The sequence below is a fragment of the Fistularia commersonii genome, chromosome 18 (assembly GCF_037954325.1).
Source record: "Fistularia commersonii isolate RoL2024-O1a breed Wild chromosome 18, RoL_Fcom_v1.0, whole genome shotgun sequence".
Classification (NCBI taxonomy): Eukaryota; Metazoa; Chordata; class Actinopteri; order Syngnathiformes; family Fistulariidae; genus Fistularia; species Fistularia commersonii.
The window spans coordinates 13,803,730-13,827,681 of NC_141301.1; the positions used below are offsets into that span (position 1 = coordinate 13,803,730).

General features: G+C 44.6%; 1 protein-coding gene across 2 annotated transcripts in view; it reads left to right on the forward strand.

The window, feature by feature from the left end:
• Positions 1-23,952, forward strand: part of stx1a (syntaxin 1A (brain)) — a 59,228-nt gene that overhangs the window by 12,702 nt on the left and 22,574 nt on the right. For both annotated transcript variants that reach the window (XM_086165088.1, XM_086165087.1), the window contains exons 2-3: positions 1,253-1,327; positions 10,288-10,387. In XM_086165088.1, coding sequence (XP_086021214.1) covers positions 1,253-1,327; positions 10,288-10,387 — 175 coding nt within the window. The remainder of the gene's footprint in view (positions 1-1,252; positions 1,328-10,287; positions 10,388-23,952) is intronic.

A 23,952-nucleotide genomic window follows, 5' to 3' on the forward strand; every position in this document is an offset into this window, starting at 1 on the left:
CCAGGAGCAAACGCAGCGGAGAGGAAACCCGGCCCGGCCTTCTGCCTCGACCGGCGGAGGTAGAAAGAGAAATAAAAATAGGAATAAGAACAACTTTATTTATCCCGAAGGAAATTGCTGTGCCAGAGTTACGAGAAAAATATAACAAAAAAAAATTACAGGGGAAAATTGTATAAACAGAAAAAAAAACAGAAAAAAGGGAGAGTAAGAAATACAAATAAACTATAAAGTTTCTTAAGGGACAGGTGAAAAGTCTAAAGTGTCTTAAGGTCATTAATAACAAGTGAAAGATAAGAGTATGAAAAAATATTGTACATGTAGCTGTTGAAATATTGCACAATTATGAACATAGAGGACTGTCTCAGAAAATTAGAATATTGTGAAAGAGTTCTTTATCTTCTGTAATGGAATTAAAAAAACAAAAATTACTTTGTCATGATATTCTAAAATTTTGAGATGGGAGTTTTGAGTTTTCTTAAGATGTGAGCCATAATCAGCAATATTAAAAAACCAAAAATTACTTTTTCATGATATTCTCATATTTTGAGATAGGAGTTTTGAGTTTGCTTAAGATGTGAGCCATAATCAGCAATATTAAAATAGCAAATGACTTGTAATATTTCAGTTGATTTGTAATGAATCCAGAATGTATAACATTTTTATTTTTGTAATTGCATTACAGAAGATAAAGAACTTTATCACAATATTCTAATTTTCTGAGACAGTCCTGTGTACAGATAAATTATTACAATTTACAGTAAGTGGGTGAGATTTTATTTTTTTTCTTTTACTTTTTAAGGTTTTAAGATTGAAGCAGGGGCTTTGTAGAGACAGACGACACAGGTATTCCACAAAATATGGAGATAAATGGAATTAGGATTGAGAAACGACAATAAGACTGCAGGCGGTTTCAATGTGCGGTCATCTGACCCTGGACGGGCTCCCGCGTTCAGTCTCCAGATATGAAATTACCATCCTCTTTAGCCGTTTTAGCTGGTTTATCAGACGTTCTTAATTGTCCTCTAGGCTGGAGTGTGTGTTCCCTCTCTGCCCACAGATCCGAACCCAGCGAGACGCCGCTAATCACTCCACCTGTTTCTAATTGCAAGTGTTGTTAAGTGCTCCTTGTATCTCATCAGTTGATTATCAATGTATTACATATATATATTTATAAATGTACAAGCTTTTCCTATTTCGATCAAAAAACGCTTCAGTGTTCATTAGCATAAAGTGTGTGTATGTTTTTGTGCAGGGGAAGGAGACGGAGGAGGAAGATGAAGTCGCCGTCGGGATGGAAAAAGGATTCATGGATGAATTCTTCGAACAGGTGAGCAGCGGATTCGTGACCTCTCGCCGTTATTCATCTCCCGACATCGATTTTAGGAGCTCTGAAATCTGTCTTTTAAGTATTTCTCATCTCCGGGAAGCCTCGCCTTGATTTGCACCGTTTATTATCGTTGTATATTTTATTCCGTTGTGAGGGATCGTTATTGATTCAGCGGCGTGACTGAAACACACGCGCACGCCGCGCAAACGCGCACAACCCGACCATCGGCGTCCTCTCAGAGGGGGAGCCACGTTTCCATTTAGCGGCCGCTGACGTTTCCTCCCGAGAGACACGGAGACCCGCTGAGAATCAGCGGTCGTACGGCGCGCAGCCGGTCGCTCGGTGACTAAGGCGGCCTCCGTAATGCCTTTTTAATGGCTCGTACAAATTGCACAGCCCGATTTTTACCGCGGCTGAGCGGACGGACTTCCATTTCTAATTATTTACAGTAACTCTTCACCTCTTTCATCCTCTGCAACGGGGCAGATCCCTTCGGTTTCTAAGGTACCTGAGAGTCCCTGAGCGGCTTTAACTTTGAAGCGCTCGCATCACCATTGCAAATGTTGCTACAAAGATGAAGCCGATCAACACTTTGATATGTGAGTTTTCAAAGCGGCGTCAGCCGGTGGCCGAGGCCGAACCGCCCGCGTCTGAAGTGCACGTGCGTCGCTATAATGTTGTTTTATTTAATTTCATCAAGCAGGACGTCTCTGAGTGACACCTCTTGGAATTTGACCCCAGAATCGGGAGTCATTTTACGTTTCCGCAACCACAGGCCACACTGTGGCGGAAAAAACCTAGTTGACCTATGACCCCGTGATGACAACCATTCATTAACATGTATATCGAGACACACGGCGGTTCACTGTCCTCCACGACACATGTAGATACAAATACATAATCACCGCCGCCATAGGATGCGACCATGTGACGGAAGCACGAGGGTGGACCCGCTAAAACACACCTTTGAGCCACCACACCCACGTGATGCCGGGAAAAAACAACTATGACCTCATATGAGGTATTGATGTATCGATTCTTTGTCTATTCAGTCACGGGTCATAATTCGATTCGCCAGAGGTCATCGATCAAAATGTTGACAGAAAGTATATTTAATATTCTCCATCTGGCGATGGCTGCGGCCTATGAGTTCCACCAATCACCTACGTCATATGAGTCGAGTTGGAGCTAAGAAGGTCTTTAGGAACACAGATCTGTGGCCTCTGGTTCCACAGCTGTCGGAAATGGCGTCGTTCCTGAATAGGAACCCGCCAAGAGTTCCTACCAGTTGATGAGTCCATCAGAGGACGGCTGGTGAATATATTGATAGACAAACGCTAGAAATGGAGGTCTAGAGGAAGAACAAAAAGAAGATTTATGGACGTAGTGAGGGAGGATATGAAGGTAGTTGGTGTGAGAGAGGAGGGTTGGATGGAGAAGGTTGATTCGCTGTGGCGACTCCTGAAAGGAGAGAGGAAGTCAACATCTGTGCATCGTAAGGAATGATCACGGATGAAGGACGTGGTTTCTTTATCCATTTCATGCCTTTTTTTCTAACTCTAACCACAGCAAAAATAACAGAGCGGCGGACTCTGACACCCATAATCAGCAATACTGATCGCCAATCGAGCCTTTGTCGCCATTTATTTTGAAAATTCAGCCGTCGCTGCGGGAAAATTACGGTAGTTTGAGCAAAGACGTGGCACGTTTCCGGGCTCGCTGCCGACTGCCTTCTCCGAATGCTACGAACATCTAGTTGATTTTACTGTCATGGGAACAATGTGTGGAAAATTAGAACAGAACAAAATGTCCTCGAAAGAGTCGCTGCGATATCGGAGAATATTCTTCAAACGCTTTCCTGTTTTCCAATTGGTGTGCCCATAAAAGCAATAACACCGCCGCCCAAAATGATAATGTTGATTTTGATGCTAATCCTTTCATATCTCTCACATCTCGTCTCTGGCAGCGCTCTGTTCCCGGCATTGGCTCTCCTCGCTCCTGGCTGGCCAGAGACGCTCGGTAAAGCTTTTCTACAGGCTATTTATTTATCTATCTTGAATCGGCCGCCCGCTGGCGTCACCGGTGGAGCGGTGACCATTTTAGTTCAAACGCACAAAGTCGTCCCGCTGCACCTGAGCTTCGGGGAGGCGCCCACGACAAATGTAGCCCTCCGATGAAGTATCAGATGATGAACGCGCAGTCAGGGGAGGCAGGGGAGGCCGTGCCTCACTTGCCAATTTAGGAAAGAAGAAAATGTAAAAATGAAAAAAAGAATGAAATTGTTATATTTATCAGTGATTTGCAGTGATTTTTCATTTCAATTCACCAGTTTTAGGTTGTTTTTTTATTCAAAATGGCTGGATTTTTCCCATTTACTGGGACGTGCGGTGAGGCCGCCGACTGTCGAGCCTCAACGTACGACCGCCGACGGCTGGCATGCTCTGCGCTAAGACCGTATTGCTGTCTCTCTGTATGTTGCTATATGACCTACATTTTCAATGTACGGTGTTTTTTGTCAACAACTGAATGTGTGTTACAAGTTTCCTGTTCTGAGCAATCGTGAAACGGCTGCTAAGAGCCACTAAGTGAGGCACGCCGTTCTCCTGCCTCATGGTAGGGAGCGCTGGTGATTCTAGGGATTCTTCTTGCGACTCCTCGGCTACAGAACACGGTGACAGAAAGCTTGAGTTAGCGAGTCAAGTGCAGCCATCCAATTATTTTTTTTCCTCTCCTCACTTTCAAAATGGAGGATTACATATCAAAACTTAGACGTCTTCTATAATTAAGTTACCGATGCTTTTGTTCAGAAGAAGCGGCGCATGGACTTCATTTATAAGCAAAGATAAGACCATTATAACTTTTTTGAAATGAAATGCGCTCGTTAACTGCTGCCAATCAAATGGTGAATAAGCTCCACCGTTCGTATGTTTGTAAATCTGATCACCGCGCGGCACTGTACACGCGTGCGTGCAATATTACATGCAGGAAAAGATAAAAACCATCATGCTCTTCGTGCTGGAGGTTCGATTCCCGGCCGATCGAGCCCCGAGTTTCCCCCGGTTAACATCTTGCCAGCCGGGTGAATGCGATCATTCATCATCCCGTCCTTCATGGGCGCGGCTGCCGTTAAAAACCTTTTTTTTTTTCCCGACTCCCAAATGATGGAAAGCGAGGGAGCAGGTTGACACTGAGCACTGAGCCGGAGGCACAGATATGGAGAGGTGTGGGGGATCGGGGGTGGAAATGGAGTGATATGGAGGAGTCAGACAGCAGGACCAGATTGGAGGATCGGGTAATAACATGTGGCAGACGGAGAGACGCTGAGCGAGTGGATGAAAGGCTCGGCGAGAGAGAGTCGGCGCTCGGGCTTAATTGAGCTCTCAGCGGTCGGACGGCGGCCGACCGCAAACCCCTCCACCCCCTTTCCCGACCGCAGACGCCAACCTTTCTTTGTGGAACGACCTACTGAGGACACATCACCTACTTATGAATGAATGAGCCCTTGTTATCATGAGTATTTTATAGGACTGGACAATAATGAGCTACGTGCGGAATATAATCTGCATGGATTTTTCATTCTAAAATTTCGCAATCGGATTTGGATTGCAACCCATGTGCAAAGCTTCTTCATATTCTGAAACCTTTTTTTTTTTTTTTATGTTTCTCTGCAGCCGGAAACAAGGTTTCCTCATTGTTCTTGCATTCGGATACCGGAGCGCGCGGAGGAAAATGATGCATGTGCAAAGCCGGCTGGCAGAAAGTCATGAAACTTTAAAATTCCCCAGCGTGAGTCTGAATGGAAGCGGGGAATACGGCGGGGAGAGGAGGCGGAGAGCCGCCGTGGAAGGCGGGATTCGACAGCTTTTCATTAACGGAGATCTTTCTTCGCTGAATCCGTCCACTTCTGACGCTTCCAAAGTGAAAACCCTCACGGTGATGATTTGACACCATTTTCTGCAATTTCATCCCGAACATTTGACCTTCTGTTGTGATTCCTACCGAGCCACGCTCAAAGCCCGCCGCCTCAATCTCCTTGATTTGAAAGAACGAACGACGACGAGACGTCACCTGGTTAGCGGCGTCTATTTTCCAGGACCTGTCATGCCGACACTCGGGAATCTGGAGCGAACGTCCGTACGGTCGTCCCTCCGGACAACAGGTGGAAACTTCCCGCCGGTCCAGCTGCGGCTTAAATTAAAGATTAGATTTAGGTTGACGTTTTAGTGATGTAGGGAGCGGCCCGGAGCATCTGTTGACTTGTAGCGATACTGACAGGAACCACAGATGGTGGCTGTAATGAAGTCTTTACCTTCTGCCATATCAGCTAACAGCAGGCAGGACATCTGACATTGGCTGTTTACCTCCACACCTTCTGGCCTCCGGTCTGGATGTGTAACGTGTCTGCGCCGTCGACTTCACAGCTTTGGTCGTGGAACGCGTGTGTGTGTGTATGTGTTTGCGCCGTGACGACGTGCTTAAAGCTGCACCCATTGATTCTCCTTGCCCCTCGATTTCAAACGTCGGTCACTGTTTTTACCAACATGCAGAGTCAGAGGCGAGTTTAAATCTTAGAAATCCAATTCGAAGTGATGAAGACCAGAACCATCCATCCCTGAGGTCTGCTCTGCTGGTACCAGGCTGGGTTTCTTTAGCAGTTTCTATTTGTTTCTCCATCCCTTTAACCCCGGTGATGGAAAATTCTCTCTCGCGTTTCCTTTCCGGCTGCAGTAAAACTCCCCGATCTCCTCGTCCCGATTCCGCGGTTTGAAAATCTGATTGCTGCCAGTCTTCGTCCGCGTCCACGGATGAAACTGAACCGCCCGTAAAACCGGAGATTTTCCGGCCTCCTCTATCTTTGCTAACAAACCGAGTGACAGAGCGATAGCCGCGTGGAAAAGGCACCGTTCGTATGTAAGACCTCGGAGGAGATTTCAGAAGATCCCCCCCCCCGACATCCTTCACCTGATGACGCAAGTGTGAAGTGAACAGAAGCAAGAGGGAGCTTTGGTGGCCCCGAGCTGTCCGATCATCCTCATTAGCGCTCCAAAACAAAGGAGGAAGAAAAAAACACACTTCAAACAAGGATCCTTCTGAATCTTGAGTCTCAAGTGCCGGCGGTGAATGTCGGACAACAGAATGTTAGTGCGGTTATAAATTCATTCATTCATTCATTCATTCATTATCTCAGTCGTGGGGACCGACATGCATTCACTAACTCATTCACACATCACGTAATCACGTGTCTCATTGACACGCTTATAGACGTACAAACATTCACAAGTCATTTACACACACACCTTGTCACTCATTCACATGCATTGAAACAAACATTCACTTGAAAATAGAGATTTACTGGAATTCATTCGCTCATTCACATGTTTACTATCTATTCACTGTCTCATTGTTGCGCATAAGGAGACATCAAACATTCACTCTTTCATTCACAAGTCATTTAGACATACGACTATTCACTCTCTGATCACACATCACATAGATACTGACATTCACTCATTCACACGTCATAAAATCACAATCGACTCTTCACTCTCATTCACGTACATGTAGAAACAAAACCATTCACTCATCATGCATGTCGAGAAATACACGCATTCACTCACTCATTTACACGTTACATAATCACAGCTTTTCACTCTATCATCACACACACATATAGAAACAAACAACCGTTCACTCATTCACATGCATATAGAGATATATTAGCATTCACTCACTCATTCACGTCATAGAATCACTATTCACTGCCTCATTCACACATCACGTAATCATAAAAAACTATTCAGTGTCTTATTGACATGCATATAGAGACGTGCAAACATTCACAAGTCATTTACACATGATAATAATATTAATAATATATAGGATTTGTATAGCGCTTTTCATGGTACTCAAAGACGCTTTACAAGTGAAAGACAGAAGACACAGGACATACACACAATAAAACATACAACTAGTCACTCATTCACACGCATAGAAACAAACATTCACTTGAAAATAGGGATTTACTGGAATTCACTCACTCACTCACATCATGTAATCACTATTCACTGCCTCAATCACACACACGTAGAGACGTCCGTGCGTTCACTCTCTCATCACACATCTCAAAGATACAAATTCACTCCTTCACACGTCATATAAAGACACACAACTACTCCCTCTTTCATTCACACACATATAGAAGCAAACAACCATTCAGACATATAAAGAACTACAACCACTGACCTTCTCAGTCATTCATCTGGACAATGTTTGGTCTGGAACTGTGTGAGGAACCGTGAGGAACCCCACGCAGACAAGTTGAGATCACTCGGACTCCGCGCAGAAAGACCTCCCGCGGGAATCCGATCATCTGACGAAGAAGTAGCGCTAGCCGCCGCGCCGCTTCTAAAATCTACGAATCAATGCGCTTATTTGTTTCTCCGCGCACGTCTCATCTGTGTCCGATATTGTTTTTCTCAGCGCCGAAATGTTCCCGCGTTATTAGAGCTGAGACCGTGACTCACCGACACACGGCCACCCGACACTTTCGATACACTCCTCGCTTTACCGTTTTTGTCTCGGATTCCTCCCCTTTAATCAAACTCTCTCATTTTCTTGCACTTAAAACTCGAGTTATCTCTCAGCGGATTTCTCCGCAACTACTGATATCTCCTCAGTCATCTTTCGAAGCCAATTAAGACATTATTAGAAACAGATTCAATCAGCTCCTAATTAAAGTGTTAGTAATGACTTTGAATGGGAAGAAAGTCCCAGAATGTTGCCGGTGGAGAGGCGTTGGTGAAGGTGGTCTGCAGATAGGAAGGTCAGGGGACGGGTCGCACGCCTGGGGAGGGATGTGGAGAGGAGATACCGTCCTGCGGCGGCGGCGGCGGCGCGCAGGCGCAGCCGAGCGGGTTGAGATGAAAGTGGAGATCGGCCGAGTCGCCGGCAGATGTGACGTGACGCCCGTCCGGCTGCAGCCCGGAGCGGAGGCGGCACAGCCGGCGGGGCTGGTTGGAATGTCAAACCGAGATGTTGGTGACGGCGTGCAGGAGGGGCCGGATGAAACGCAAGAAAAACACCCCTTGATGGACTTAAATGATCCCATGCTTGGGAAATTGTTTCACAGCAGCGGCAAGACATGCAAGGACAAGACAAGCTTAAAAAAAATACACATAAAAAAAGAAATAAAATAACTGTGGGCATTTTAGATCCCAACTGTGATTGGGCGAGAGGCGGGGTTCGCCTCGAACCGGACGCCGGAAGAGACACACAACCATTCACTCGTTCGTACGTCCTGGAGAGACATAAGACCGTTCACCCTCTCATTCACATGTCATTTAGAGACATACAGCTATTCACCCTCATTCAGATACAGTTCACTCGTTCATACGTCATGCAACATTCACTTCCTCTTTCAAACATCTTTTTTTTTTTTTTTTTTCTCCTTTATTTAACCAGGAAAGTCCCATTGAGATTAAAAACCTCTTTTTCAAGGGTGTCCTGGCCAAGAGGCAGTAAAAGAATACAATTACATTTCAAATGAAATTAAAATAACATACAAATCATATAAAACAGTTACAAATCTGTGAAGTCGTCTCAAGTGCTCTCAATCTGGACTCAAAGCCGTTCAATGAAACAAGTTCCGTTCGTGTCCAGTCCTTTTGCAACATGTTCCATGTAGAGGGGGCAGAATAGACGAAAGCCTTTTTTCCCAGATCCGTGCGGACAAACGGAACAGAAAGAAACAGCTGATCATTCGAACGTAAACCATAGGAATCAACACTTCTCTGTGTGATTACGTTACAAATGTAAGACGGCAACAGTCCCGGCATAGCCGTCTCATAAAGAGACGTAAACATTCACTCTCACTCACGTCACAGATAAAAAAACAGGCACTCACTCATTCACATATCTTAAAGAGATATAATCATATAACATTCACTCTCTCATTCATGCATCGCATGGTGAAATATAACCGTCCACTCATTCAGACGTCCTTTAGAGACATACAACTATTCACCCTCTCATTCAGGTGCCATTTCTGAGTAATAAAACCGTTCGCCTTCTCACATCAATACAAACAAGCGTTCACTCATTCACACGTCTCAGCGCGACATGTAACCATTCGCCCTCTAATTCACACGTCCGGACGATTTCCGATGAACCTCCCGCGGGTTTCCCTTTGATGAAACCTGTAAATATCGACTTATTACCTTTTGCAGAGCGATTCAGCCGTCGGCTTTCTAGGATTATGAAAATCCGACATACTTTTGAATTAATTTCATCGTTCCGGCCGGAAGATGAACCCGTTATATTGCTTTGATGGGAATTTTTTTTTTTCTTTCTTTGGAAAGCAATAATTGAACTTGTCATTCAGCATCACGCAGGTTCTGCCTGGTTGAAGCCTGAGGGTCCACGTGGACGCGCAGGAAATAACATCTACCCACCCTTTGCACATACATGTTTCCCACATGGGAGCTTCGCTAGTTAATAATGGAGGAGCGGCCGTGTCTCAACACGCCTGCGACTGCTAGATGTTCTTCATCAGTGTAGTGACTGTTTTCCCTCGGTCCTCCCTGGACAGATGCTGTTTGGTCTGATCGTTGACAGTTGGGATTGACACACACACACACACACACACACACACACAATAAACAGGCAGTGATTTGAATGACCTTAGAGTGGCTCAGATGCTATGATTTATTGGCATGTTTGCGCGTGCTGGGAAATCGCATTAGCGGCGGATTGAAATGCAAACGAGGGCCTCGCGTCACATTTCTCAAACGTCTCCAGAGCCGTGCAGAACAGCGAGATGACAATGTGAGAAATACAATTCGAGGAAGACATTTTCAATGTGCGTTCCCCGTTGTGAAGCGGCGCCGCAACTTATTTGATTTGGACATCCTCGGTTTCTTTCTTTCTTTTTCGAGATCTAAACAGCTCTTCTGTCTCGACAGGTGGAGGAGATCCGGGGCTTCATAGAGTCTCTGGCGGAGAAAGTGGAGGAGGTGAAGAGGAAGCACAGTGCCATCCTCGCCTCTCCCAACCCGGATGAAAGTAAGACTCTCCGTGTGTCGCTGTTGGGCGATGTTTGAAAACCCTTCCAGACAAGATACCGGGTTTTCGAAATCTGGAAAACCAGGAAGCGTCTGAAACAGACCCGCCGGATCACGATATGGAAGTTTAACCCGAAAATAGCCCCCGAGTCCCGCCTAACTCAGCATTACAGCTCATCTATCATCCAAAATCTTCAATTTCGGCGGTCGTTCATCTTGAGCCGCATCAATAATTCGTGCTGCTGAGCAGGATGGGCCCTTCTCCGCCCCCATCTCTGTTCCCTCAAACCCGCATCCTCTCCCCTTCATCTCGGCGCATCGATCCAAACCCCCGCTCACACGAGGAGGCGGTGGCGCTCCACCATCTTTTCCCCGACCCCACACCTTTCTGAGAACACATTGATCTACGCCTTTTAGGGGTTCCCTCGCACCGGCCGGCGATTACCCACCGTGCCAAGGGGCATCAAAACAAGCTGATACAAATTCCTCCACAAGATGGTTTCATTTCTGCGGGTGACATTGCTCCGCTGCGTCCGTCCATGAGTGTGTCTGTGTGTGTGTGTGTGTAGATGGGTTTTATGACCTCACGGTGGCCATTTCTGGAATAAATACCGTCTTGGCATGGTTGCGGTGGTCCCCGAGGGCACGTTTTACTAGTGTGGGTTGTAAATCGAGGTGAGGCAAGGTCAAGGTTACGGTTAGGTTATCCATAATGAATGGACATCAACACGATATCCTAATGAGCCTGTGTCTCTGAATGTGTGTGTGTGTGTGTGTGTGAAGTGGCTGAAAAGTGCAGGCGGTGTCTAAAGTAAATGTCAGTATCATTCATTACACAGAGGTCTGTGTGTTCCTCACCGTTGGACTGCTTTATTGAGGCCACTAATGGCCACTAGCAGAAGCTCAGTAACCACAGTGACCGAACTGCTTGATCTTTGGAGTATTTAAGACGTGTGACTGAATGAATGACAATGCGGCTCCCGTTCTGCGCGGCTCTTTATTCCAGCCGGTGAAAAAAGAAATCTAAAAGTGTACATCTTGGTTTGCATGGATTTAATTGTTTTGTAGCCGGGATCAAATGTTTTAATGATTCTCAACCTTCCGATCGCAGTCACTCTTAACCTGGAATTAAAAACTACGCTCTTTCATTAGGTTCGGTCGGCATGTGCAAATGTTTTTCGGATGCATTTTGTGGATGTTGTGGTCCAAAAATGATTCATTCAATGCAAATAATGGAAAAATACAGATACTCACTTTTTAAATTTTTTTTTTTTTTTTTATGAATTATACTTTTACACTTCAGATCTTATTTATTTTACTTGTTTTATTAGTCTTATTTTAAAAGTACTCAATCAGGACCCTCTGGTCCTAAAGAACATTCTGACCCAGATGAAGTAATTGGAGTGGTGGTCAGAAGAAAGCGGAAAAGGTGAGCTCAAGGCGATACAATGAAAGTAAAATTGCGTTTCCTCGGTTGCTGCAAGAAAATCAGCTTTGTGTTCAACCAAACTGGGCCAAATTTCACACAAGTAAATTAAGACTACGGTTTCATTCTATTTCATGAAAAATGTTTTTAACATACATAATTGGCTGCGTGCTGTGTGATTTTTCTAATGTAAAATATGTGCCGTGGCTCCAAAAAGGTTGGGCAACAATTAGATAAGATAAACTTTATTGATCCCCATCGAGGAAATTCCTTTGTCACAGCGGCGTAACAGTTGTAATTAAAAAAAAAGAAATGAGTATAAATTTGAATATAAATATAAATAGAGAGACAGAAGACAGAAGATAGCAAGATATCCACGGATAAACAGACAGCAGTAACAACAACATCAACAGCAACAACATCAGGGAAAATAATGGCCAACACAAAGGAAGAGTAAGGGGAAAAATACACAACCAGCGATAACAAGAATAAAAAAAAACAAAATAAATTGGGGAGGATCATCCGTGCAAGCCTTACCGTTTGGGCCCGAGAGTAGCGACCAACAAAGACGCGAAAAGCCAAAGTATTTTTTGTGCGTGCGGAAACTGGTTTGCAATGCTAACAGAGAAAGCGTCTGTTATCAGGAGATCCACTTCCTGTCATCGGACTCGGGGGCCGATGTGGCGTTCTGGCTGAGCGGCCTGGTCTTTCGCCATCAGATGCTTCTTCTGCAGTAGCAGGTTGTTGACGTCCTTGCGGGAGAGCGTCCAGCGTCTCCTGTCCAACGTCTGTGGCGTTTCTCCGAGCGGGCTTCACTCATTTCCATCTTTTCCTTTTTCCCTGCTTGTAAAAAGAAACTGTAGGCACTGCGTTTGGCTTTAGCGTCCGTTTAGAAACTAGCAGCACCTGTTAGCTCTTTCAGCAGCTTAGCTCGGCTAAATGTGTCAAATGCATCCGGAGAGATGCGGCGAGAACACGAATGCCGATCCTTAGGAAGTTGTACACGTCCACAAGTAATTATCCAATTCTTGTCCCTTGGAAAGCTGTGTAGCTTAGCATCAGTTCCTTTGTTTCCCCTGGACTTGAATTCCACCCAAAAGAAGCATAAAGTGGGATTATTAGCATATATACAGTACTGTACCGAGTCAAAGCTAACGCCAGCGGAAAGTTGACACGGCAACCCAGCATGCGTTGGCCGGGTTTAAATATAAGTTTTGAATTGCGTTTTTTTAAAAGAAATAATTCTTCACGGTTTTTTAACGGCACATTGTGGTCTGAGACAAAGAGTTAAGCATATTTATGCCCATCGGTCGTCCCAGGCGGGTTCCCTTTAACTGCTGGGGAGAGTTAATGGTTCACTTTGCAACTTCTGTCTGGAGTCGGGGTTTGATGGACGACATCCCTCGGTGATGCAGATGCACCCAAGCCTGCGCTGTCATCGGATCACAGAGAAAATTATACCGCCGCACTTCAGCCGGAGACCAGAGAGGAAGGGTTTATGGTACGACAGAGGACAGGGGGTCGGACAGAGGCAGGCGATCGGCCGTGGTGACGCCCGAAGGGAGCGGCCCGACGGAACAGAGGAAGACTTTAGCCTGCCCCCGTTTACCTCGCACGCTAAATGTCAGACTCCCACCAGGTGTTCTGGCTGAACCGGGGTTTTGCTCCAACCTCCGTGCAGCTCCACGTCCCTCCGGGGTTTCTGAGACCGAGCGGCTTTTCTGCACGGCCTTGCCGAGTTCATCTATTTCCCTTGATTTACCATTAACTCCAGACTATAGAGCGCTCCTCTACCTATGCGTCACCTACTAATTTTTAAAAGAAAAAATAAATTGTACATAAATAAGCTACACTTGTCTATAAGCCACGGGTGTTCCGGTTTTAATTTTTTTTTTTTTTTTTCGAATATGTTCAATAAATAAATGACGGTAACGTCTACAACTACCGGTACAAAATGCAAATTCTTTATTTTTCAGAGCAGATCGCAAACTTATGTGCCGCAGCTCTATTTCCTTCTTCGACAGGCAGACTGATCGCTTTCAACTCGAAAGCCTCATCAAATGCATTTCTGCACGTCTTTTCCATGACGGGGTTGTGTGCGAATAGCAAAAAAACGGCTAATCTGAAGAATTATCGTAAATGCGAGACGGTTTGCCGAAAGGGTTTCGTTTGTCCGCTGTGGCTGCGCTGGCGGAAGGAAACTCCCGGAATCACCCGAGAAATATCCATAAACCAACCGCATCGTTGAAAAAGCCGCAGTTCTCAAAGCGTGTGAAAAACGTAGTGGCTTATATGCAGGAATTCTAGTCAAGTCCCTGTTTGGTGAATAAGTCCTTTTTGTACTAAAGTGTTTAACGCGTGTTTAATTGTGTCTTACTTCCTGAATGTTTGTTCCGCCGCCTGAAGTAAAGGCTGCCAACTTTGCGTTTGTTTTAACCTCGAACATTTTGGCATTCATGGGGAAAAATCCTTTGGATGGGATTCTTCTGGCCTGCCGGGGCCGGTTATCGTTGATGTATCAATGTGACATTTATGCCCAAATGAAAAGCGGTTGTATTAGTTTAGATTTCCACGGATGATTAGCTCTTTTTTTTTATGCCTGACTTCCTGTCCTTGTCCTCGCCGAAGGATACAAAGTCAGTGATTCTAGAAAAGAGCTTCATTCGAAAGGAGCCGCAATTGTTGTGTTGTGTTGTGTCGGTTTTTGCAATCCTTGCACGTCATTTCACAAAAACAACTTATTCCGGTGTTTCTACCAAAGATCTAAATTAGTTCAATATAATTAGCAAGCCAATTAACCAATTTCATCTGGTTTCTTTGTTTTAAAACATCCAAGGTTCCAAAACAAAGTGTTTCTTCTTCATGTTGTCCCTAATTACTACTTTTCCTATGTCTTAATTTCTTCTTTCATTTGTTTGTTCCTGCATTTGCTCATCCAATTTTGCCCTGTTTCCCCTTTCTTTTCATTCTGTTATCTACTTTTTGTTGTCACTTGTTTCTCTTGTGTCTTCTATTTTATACAATGCTCAAAAAAAAAAACAGTAAAATAACACATCCCAGATCTGAATGAATGAAATATTCATATTCAATACTTTGTTCTTTACATAGATGAATGTGCTGACAACAAAATCACACAGAAAATATCAATGGAAATCAAATGTATGAACCCATAGAGGTCTGGATTTGGAGTCACACTCAAAATTAAAGTGGAGTGTGTTGAAATAATGTCCTTAAAACAAATCCAAATGAATCCCTGTTGCTTTCTAAGTGGACAGTTTGATTGACTTGGAGTAACATTATGTTATTTAAGTGTTCCCTTTAAAGCGTACCCTTGTTTTTCACGGGGGTCACGTTCCAAAAAGAACCCGTGATTGGCAAATCCATGATGTAGAAACCTTTATTTTTTTTTACAATTATTATACAATTAAATACTCTATTATACATTGCTGCTGTCGTCCTTATGTTTTTTTCTTCCTTCTTTATGGAACGACCGGAAGATTCATTCATTCCGTGATGCCGACCTACAGCCACATTGCTTTTACCTTCCCTAGCATGTCCAGAAGTTGAACTTTATCTGCCATAGATAGCATCTTCCGCTGCCTTTTGGGCCCTGCAAGGTGCTTTTGTTGGTCCAGAGCATTTTGTCAACATTATGGGTTCTAGAGAAACTGGAAATTGCAAGAGAATTTGCACGTACGTCATGTAAATTTGGCAAGCTGTTTTACGTACGTGTACATATTAAACTGCAACGTTACTGACCAACAGGTAGAGAAGAAGCGGAGTGACTTTTTAGCCAATCAGAATGCAGAACACAATGCACGATGCAAATCCGTGAAATAGTGAAACCGTGAAAAGTAAACCGCGTTATAGCGAGGGATCACTGTTTTTTGTTTTTTTTTTTCTGTTGAGCAGCACATTTCTATTCATATTTATTGACATGGTTATAGAGCAACACGGTGGCGCAGGTTAATTGGAAAATATTGGGAAAATTGCCCCGAGTGAGTGAATATTGTCTGTCTCTTGACTAGTTTGACTGGTTAGTTGTCACCCCGATGTCAGCTGGGATAGCCTGCAGCATCCATCCCACCGTGACCCTGAGTGCAGGATAACCGACACAAGATGGATGGATGATATAGTTATTGCTGCGCTTATGTGACAACGAATCAATAAGGTACATTCTTATCTTATCATCCACACACCCTTTCATTCCCGCCATCATTCAGAGCGTTCGTCTTACACTCTGGGTCTCATGTAGCCCAAAACTTCTGGTTCACAAAAGAAAAAGACATGCACATCTGCAGCCCAGTCAGGGAAAAAAATAAAATAAAATAAAAAGTTCGACTTGGTAGGGTTTTGGAAAAAATACGCACACCAAAAAAATGCTCCAAAAAGAAAAGGTGATTTATTTTACATAGAACACAAAACACTCATTCTCGTATGCGTGACGTTTCGAGCGAGATATGTGAGAACAAATATGTTATTGTGTTGCCATTTTAAAATTAAGTTATTATTTTTTTTCACCTCTTGTTGGAAAATTGATGTCCTTTTAACATTATAACATTATCTGCACTACTCTTCGACAACCGACCCCGATACTTGTTTACATTTTTACATATGTACAGATACACACATATGAGTACTGGAAAAACCTTTGTAATGGAAGGGCTTCAGCATACAATATAAAACGAAAAAAAAAAATGTAAAAAACATCTACAGAACCTGCAGGAAAGCCCATTCAGACATGAACACGGAGACACACATGTCACATTTTCTTGTTTGCGTTTGACCCTCAATCAGCGCCTCATAAGTTGCGCGCCAGGGCTTCCAATTGCATTTGATAATGAGGACGTTAAAAGTGTCACCGGTTTCCTCTCCGTGCGGATGAGAAGTTTCCGTCAGGGTCCATCAGGAAGCTGGTAGACCTTCTGTTTCTGTCACGGTTTATCAGACTCATCATCACGTCTCCTCGCCGGCCGGCGTCCACCTGGCCCGGCTCCTCGACCCCGTGCCGCCCCGCCGTCCGTTTGCCCGGGGAGCTTTCCGGTTGGTCCGATCGCTTCCGGGTTATCGCCACGGAGTTAATTCCAGTCCACTTGCAGAGCCCGAAATGAATGAGCTCACTCATACTGACACACACAGCGTTTGTGTAATATTCCCTTCGCCACATTATCCCATATCACTGCTTCCCTCCTCCTGAAATGAGGCACAGTGAACGTCCACCCGGGAATTATAATATATGAGATGTGTGCGCTTGTTTTGCTTATTGTTGCCTGCGTGTGTGGGCTGTCCACACACACACACACACACACACACACACACACACACACACACACACACACTCCCCCGGGTTGAAGATAAAGATGGATTAGCTGTTAGCCACCGATCATGGTGGTTATCAAACCCGCTATTTTCTCATGAGCACAAAAAAGCCGAAACAAATTCAGACACATTAATAAAATCTATTTCCCATCAGGGGGTTGTCGTTGTTTTCGATAGTTTCTGGTTTTGACGCTTTTGACTCGAGGGCCACCATGGGCTCTTAAGTTTGACCGAGGGGCCAATAGAAGCGACAAGAATAGAATAGAAGGCCGTGTAAAATCCAAGGATTTGGCCTTTCAGCAAAGCATGAACATGCAAGGCTCATTGTACAAGTTGTTTTCCAAATGCATTGATTTCATAACATGATAGAAAAAGTCACGTTCACTTTCGGTGGGAACAGAGTTGTTGTTCTCCCTTTCTTGCCAGCGAGTCAAAATGTGGAGTTAGTTTTGTTGTGTTGATTCTCAGAGCGGATCGAAGGTGCTGGTTGGTGAACTCGACCTGATCCGTGATGATCTTTGTTGGTGTTCATGATGCTAAATGTCTGCTTGATGTGCCGCCTTCCAGAGGTTTGGAAACATCGCTAATCGCTAATTTAAATCCCGGCGTAAAACTTGGTTGTCACGGTTTTCAATGCTTAATCTGGCGGTTCCACCCCATCGGCTGATTTGGACCACCTGGATGCACAGCTGCCGCCGGCTGACACTGAATTCTTTGAAAACCACGATTATTTCAGGAAAAAGTAAAAATATTTGCGCTCAAATCATAATAAAATGCCAGGTTTGGTGGGCCGGATGAAAACGCCTGACGGACCGTATGTGGCCCGCCGGCCGTAGTTTACCCAAGCCCGCTTTCAGATGATCTGCAGAAATCCGACATTCCCCCAGGAGCCGGCCGGAAAAACCGAAGCAGAAACCTCGGACGGATCGCGGCTCAATGTGGGCGGCCTTCAGACAACAAGGTCTCATGCTAATCAGAACAGTAGCGCAAACAGTCACTAATAGCGGAAATAATAGCATTAATATTCATCGAATGTATATCACCGGCACGACGCCGCAGTAGATCGAGCCTCTGCGAGGTGAAAAAGCCCGAGGACCTTGGAGAAGATGGAGGTGATTGTTTCCACAGGGAAGGCGAAGGGTCTCACACCTCGGTGGTCTCACCTAGATCTCCTTTGAGAACGTTGCTTGATTATTACAGCATTTCTGCTCTCCTCACAAATAAATATCTCCGGCTGTAAGACATCGGGTCGCAGACACCCAACAGCAACCCATTCATTGCGTCGGATCCAGGCCGTCTGGGACCAAGGCGGGATTGTGGATTTTACGGCTCGGTTTTTCCGTTGTGGGTCTCACGTGACCAAATTTAGTCAAATTCAGCCAAATTTATCAGCCAAATTTATTGCTTTTAAACGGCCTTCACCAGGAAATACAGGCATCCAGAATTCACCCGCGTATCAGGGGAAATGATCTATTGTGTCATGAAGTTTTCTCTTGACTTAGCACTAACCGCAGAAAAACGCGCACGCCACCTTCCTTTTTTTGTTTGTCAATCACTCCAGCACGGGCAGGCCTCGGTTTTAAAACACGGATTGAGCGTGACATGCGAAGTGGAACGGAAAAAGCCGGCGATGTGAAAGGCGGCGTTCTCTGAAATGTGTCACAATCACCGCTAATAACAAAAGCCAGAGCCCGGCGGCTGAACCCTCCGCCGTGCCTCTGCAGAACCTCCATCAGTTTGCGCGTCTGTATGTCTGGATGCTCGCCGCGTCCGCACGACTTTGCGAACCTTGCAGGACCCGTGCACGAGGGTCCACATCAGTGCACCGGTGTAAGCGTCATTATTTCTTTTTTGGTTTTGGACTGCAAGAGGAGGAGGGCTGGCAGATAACTGGGCTGCAGCCAACAGTGTGACTTAATGCTCCAGGGGGACTCCGGTGGAGAAAAGTGTCTCTCTGTCTCGACCCTCCCGGCGTCATGTCCGCTTTTTAAGGGGTTTATAAATGATTAGTCCTCAGCTGGCAGCTCGGGGGATGCTGGTTTTAATTTTAGCCTGTTTTGACTGTGAGCGCTGCGAGGCTGAGCCTCACCGCCCAAAGACCGTCTGAGTTCCCGCTGCTCTCTTTTTCTTTTTCCCCTCCCTGAGCGTTTCCCTTTCTCCTCGTCTCCGCGTCTCCCAGACTCTTCCTCGTCTCAAAGGATCTCAGAGCTGAAGCTAACATTAGTAGAAGTGTTTGATTTGAAAAATGATATCGATGTTAATACGATGTAGACACAGTCTTAGCCCTGGCTAAGGTTTCTCCAGCTATCCCTTACCCTCTTCCTACACACACACACACACACACACACACACTCGGGCTTCACTCTTTGGAGATCGGTGCTTCTATAGTAAGATAACTCACTTACACAATGCTAAATCTGTTTAAATAGCCTCTATCATCTCAGCTCCAGACTTGTTGTTGTTGTTGTTGTTGTTGTTGTTGTTGTTGTTGTTGTTGTTGTTGTTCACGCCGCTTTTATGACTCCTGTCAAACTGCCGTCATTTTCCCGATGGATTCTTCTCTCGGACATATCGAGCAAATCGGCGTGCAAATCTGCTAAAGCGTCTCTGGCCCAGAGAGTGTCCACCCACGTGCGGCGGGGATCTGCCAATCAGTGCGCGTTCAGCCTAACGTTGTTATTTTGAAATCAAATGTTTAACTCCCGGCAGCCGCCCTGAACTTCCCCTCCTCTCCCGAAGGCTCCGCAAATATCAGCAATGTTTGAGTGATGAGCTCAGATTCCATCCGTCCCAAACATCAGGCACCTGGACTCTAGACAATCAATAAGCAGAGCAAACACACAGAGGACTGGTAATATATTTAAAGAGAGATCACATGCAGGGAGACAAAGAAAAGGAGCGGAAACAGAGAATTGGCGGCTTGTTTTGCAAAGATAGAGGATATCTGTGCCTGTCTCTCATTTGAATCTTTAAAATACGTTCCTATCCTCGCGCCGATGAAGAACAACATACGCATCGCTCTGGTGTAAATAGGAAATAGCGAGTGCAGGTGCGACCTCCGGCTCTGCGGCTCCAATCCCGGCTCTGTTTAGCTAACGGCGTCGCTATGCCAACTGGAAGTTATTAAGTTGCACGTGCGGTTTAAAAAAAAAACACTCAGGAGGTCAAACAGCATGTGACCTTTTGTTTTGCCGCAGGACAAACTATTGCAAGGACAAGATACACATCATCGTTTTTATTGCCGCACCGCGGCGTGACGATGCATAGGAAGCGTCTCCCGGTTAAAACATAGTGTTTATGTCAAATGATGCCTCAGCATGAGGACTGAAAGTGAGGATCTGTCGCTGGGGTTAAACATCTGACGATTTTCACGGGCGAAAGTCGGGGGAAGATTTTCGTAATTCGGTAGGATTTGTGGCCGCGCTCCCGTCATCTCGAAGGTAATCTGAGCTGTTTTAATTCAGTCTTTTCCCAGTCTTGGTCTCACCGCAATGTCAAACATGTTATTATTGCAAGTCTTTCAAACTTTAAGGCGACGTAGCACAATCGACAACTAACAGGATGTCCCGATCGGTGTCGAGCGTCCAGAAAGAGGAGCGGACGGCGGAGCTGTGGGCAGGACGACCCCGATCGGACCATTTCAACCTGCCACCGATCACCTGCAAATATATTGCATGGTGGGAAAAAGTTGCTGAAAGAATCTAGTGGTCGACTCGTAAATAGTGACTGTGTAAGATTCACATCTTTGTAAAATCTCAGACTGAGGCTTAAAACTCTAAAAATCAGTCTCTACATGTGAGCAAGTGTGCAATCATCGTTTTCTACGAGTCTTTTTCGTATGGCTCGCTTTAGTCGGGAGATTATTTTCAGTTTATGGCCATACTGTGTCATGCTGGCGCAGCAGTTAGCGCTTCTACCTCCAATATTTTGTGATTTGCTAAACAGCCTCAGTCCTCGATGACGGCGGCCGACAAGCTTTTTGGTATCAGGGGCCGGTTTTATGCATGTCAATGTTTCCACGGCGGTTCAAATAAAAAAAATCTCTTACAGTTCACCTGAATACAACCATTGCACTTTATATAAGCCATTACAATCATTTTGCACCATAATATCATTAATATGGTGGTCCTCAATAACTGCTTTTGTTCTTTGTTGAAGTTGACGTCTTTTTTCCTTCAAAAAAATTGCAAGATCTTGTCTTTTAGCACAGGGTGTTTTGTCTGAGTGTGTGTTTCATGGCCTCATTAGCTCGCCGTTCACCACAAATAGCGCATAGCTCGTGTATATCCAGAGCATGGAGCTCGTGTCACCTGTTGCCATGAACCCGTAACTTAGGTAGGAATCTTTTAAATTTTCTTTTAAATGCAGCTTTCATTTTGTTGCCAGTCTGCGACGCTTCTACGGTGTCATCGTTTGCTCGTTTCCTCCTGAAAAAAGCTCTCCGGCGACTTTTGTTTGTTTTTTTTTTTTTTCCCAATGGCTAGCTTGTGCTAGCTGGTGTGTGATCCGCACTCTCACCTGAAACCGGCTTCATAGGCCATGACGACAACGGCGGCGGTCATTATTGTTAGAGCGAAAAGACGGAGAAACCGTCCCGTGTTGATTTTCCGGATCGTTCCTTCCCCGTCTGGCGGCGTTTAGTTTAGGATGACTCGGCCCGGCCACGCGACATCCGCTGGTCACGCTACCCAAGGTTTGGAGTAACCAGATGAAACGCGGCGGTTCCGTTCATCCTTTTGTAACTTCAGCACCAAAATTCTCTCCACTACCGCCTCCTTCTCACTGAATGAAACGACAAATCTCTCTCCGACTCAGAAGGAAACTTTGGGGTTTATTTTCCCCGCCGCCCAGCTTCCCCTGCCTTTCCTCCGAGCTCGTGCTTTTCCCCTGCTCTCTGTTTTCCTCACTTCTACCGCCGCCAAACAATCTGAAGCTGGTGAGAGGGCCGACTGTGCGCATCGCCATAGCAACGCAGTCTTAATGATGGCATCAAGCGTGACCTGAAGATTCCATTAGAGTGTTTGGGAGAGGGATGGAGTGTGAAGCCGCAGCTCAATCGGCTCCTTGTTTTTTGGCCTCTAATTTGCTTCACTCTCGCTTGTACTTCTTCATCAGTGTCCACGCGCGCTTCCTCTTTGCAGACAGACTATAATAATGAGGCTGAATAGATACTCCATGGATCAGGTTTGCAATGTGATGTAACTGCAACACACACACACACACACACACAGTTACACCCTCTTCTCAAACACACACAAACAACTTTTTTTTCAGGGGTTCATATTAGATTGTTAAAGATCTAAACATGAGGACATGGTTTCATGGTGTGTTAACACACACACACACACACACATACACACACCAACTCAACCCAACCGCTTCAAATCAGCCTTGACGCTGATAAACTTTGCAGCCGGAGGAAATTTATTATAGCACAAATATCATGAACAGTAAATAAATAAAGAAAGAAATTTGATTTTTTTTTTCAAATGCATTATTTAATTTATGTTATTTTTTATTATCTAGTTTTGCTGTTTTTCAGACAATATTTCTCCTCACAGAGTCTTTGCATAGTAACGTTGTCCCAAAAAATGTACATATAGAAATATATATATATATGAATCGGTATTTATTTATATGAAGTGGTATATATCTGAAGTTTCTCTGATTTTGCAGGTATTTATTAAAATATCAAGCAGCCAATTGTTCCACACGGGTCACGGTGAAGGAAAAAAAAACAAGAGACCTTTTGTTGTTATTAGATCATCACATGCATGAGGAAAGCTGACTGGAAACACCTGCGCTGATCCATCCATTACGTGTCACATTTGTGAATTTGCGCTGAGAACAAGCCTGTTAGCGTTCGGCGCGTCCGCGGCTTTATCCTGATGAGCTGTTGGTTTCGACAGGCTGATGCTCGCTGATACGAAAGTACACGTGCTAAGCAGATTAATGCTTGTTGGTCTTTGTGGCGCTGTGTGTAATAGATTACAAAGTTCCATCGCGGTGTAATGGTTTTATGTTCAGGTAATAATCTGCAGGATACTGACTGGTTAGCAACATAAACAAAAGCCGTGATTCCAAATCTTCAAGTCTCCAGATGATCTAAAATCTATAACCTACCATTATATGTTTATGGACCTGTGGACAAACGTCACCACCTGAATTCTTCCCATACTTCCCCACAGCAGTGAGACTGCTGGACAGTGGCGCTGCTCGTGCGCTGCTCAACAGAACAACAAACTGTTTTTTTCCTCATGCAATTTTGCACAATCCGAATATTGCACAATCCAAACTTTGCATATCACCTGATACACGTAATGTGTATGTACAAAGCACCTCAACTATTCTCATTTAGTATTATTTCCTGTATGTTGTTAATGGAGTTTTTTTGCATTTGTAAATTATAATAATAATAATTATTATTATTATTATTGTATTATTATTGTATTAATATTATTGTATTATTATAATGGTCATTATTATTATTATTGTTGTTGTTGTTTGTATTTTTTTATTTTTTTTATTTTGTTTTCCATCTACTGTGCATATCTCACACACATCTTATTACATTATATCTATGTCACTGCTGATATCAAAAGTCATTTTGTTCCATTCTCTCAGAGTGGAATGATTATAAAAATCCTCGAATCCTTGAAAATTTGCTTTACATTGCCGTGGTTGTTAAGCAACATATCCACTAGAGGACGGTGCAGAGTTCACTATCAAGTTTGAAGTTCTTCTAATAATATGTATTCTAAGAAAGAGGCAGCCATTAAATACGGACGGAGAATTCTTCTTCTGGTTGATCATTCTGCACG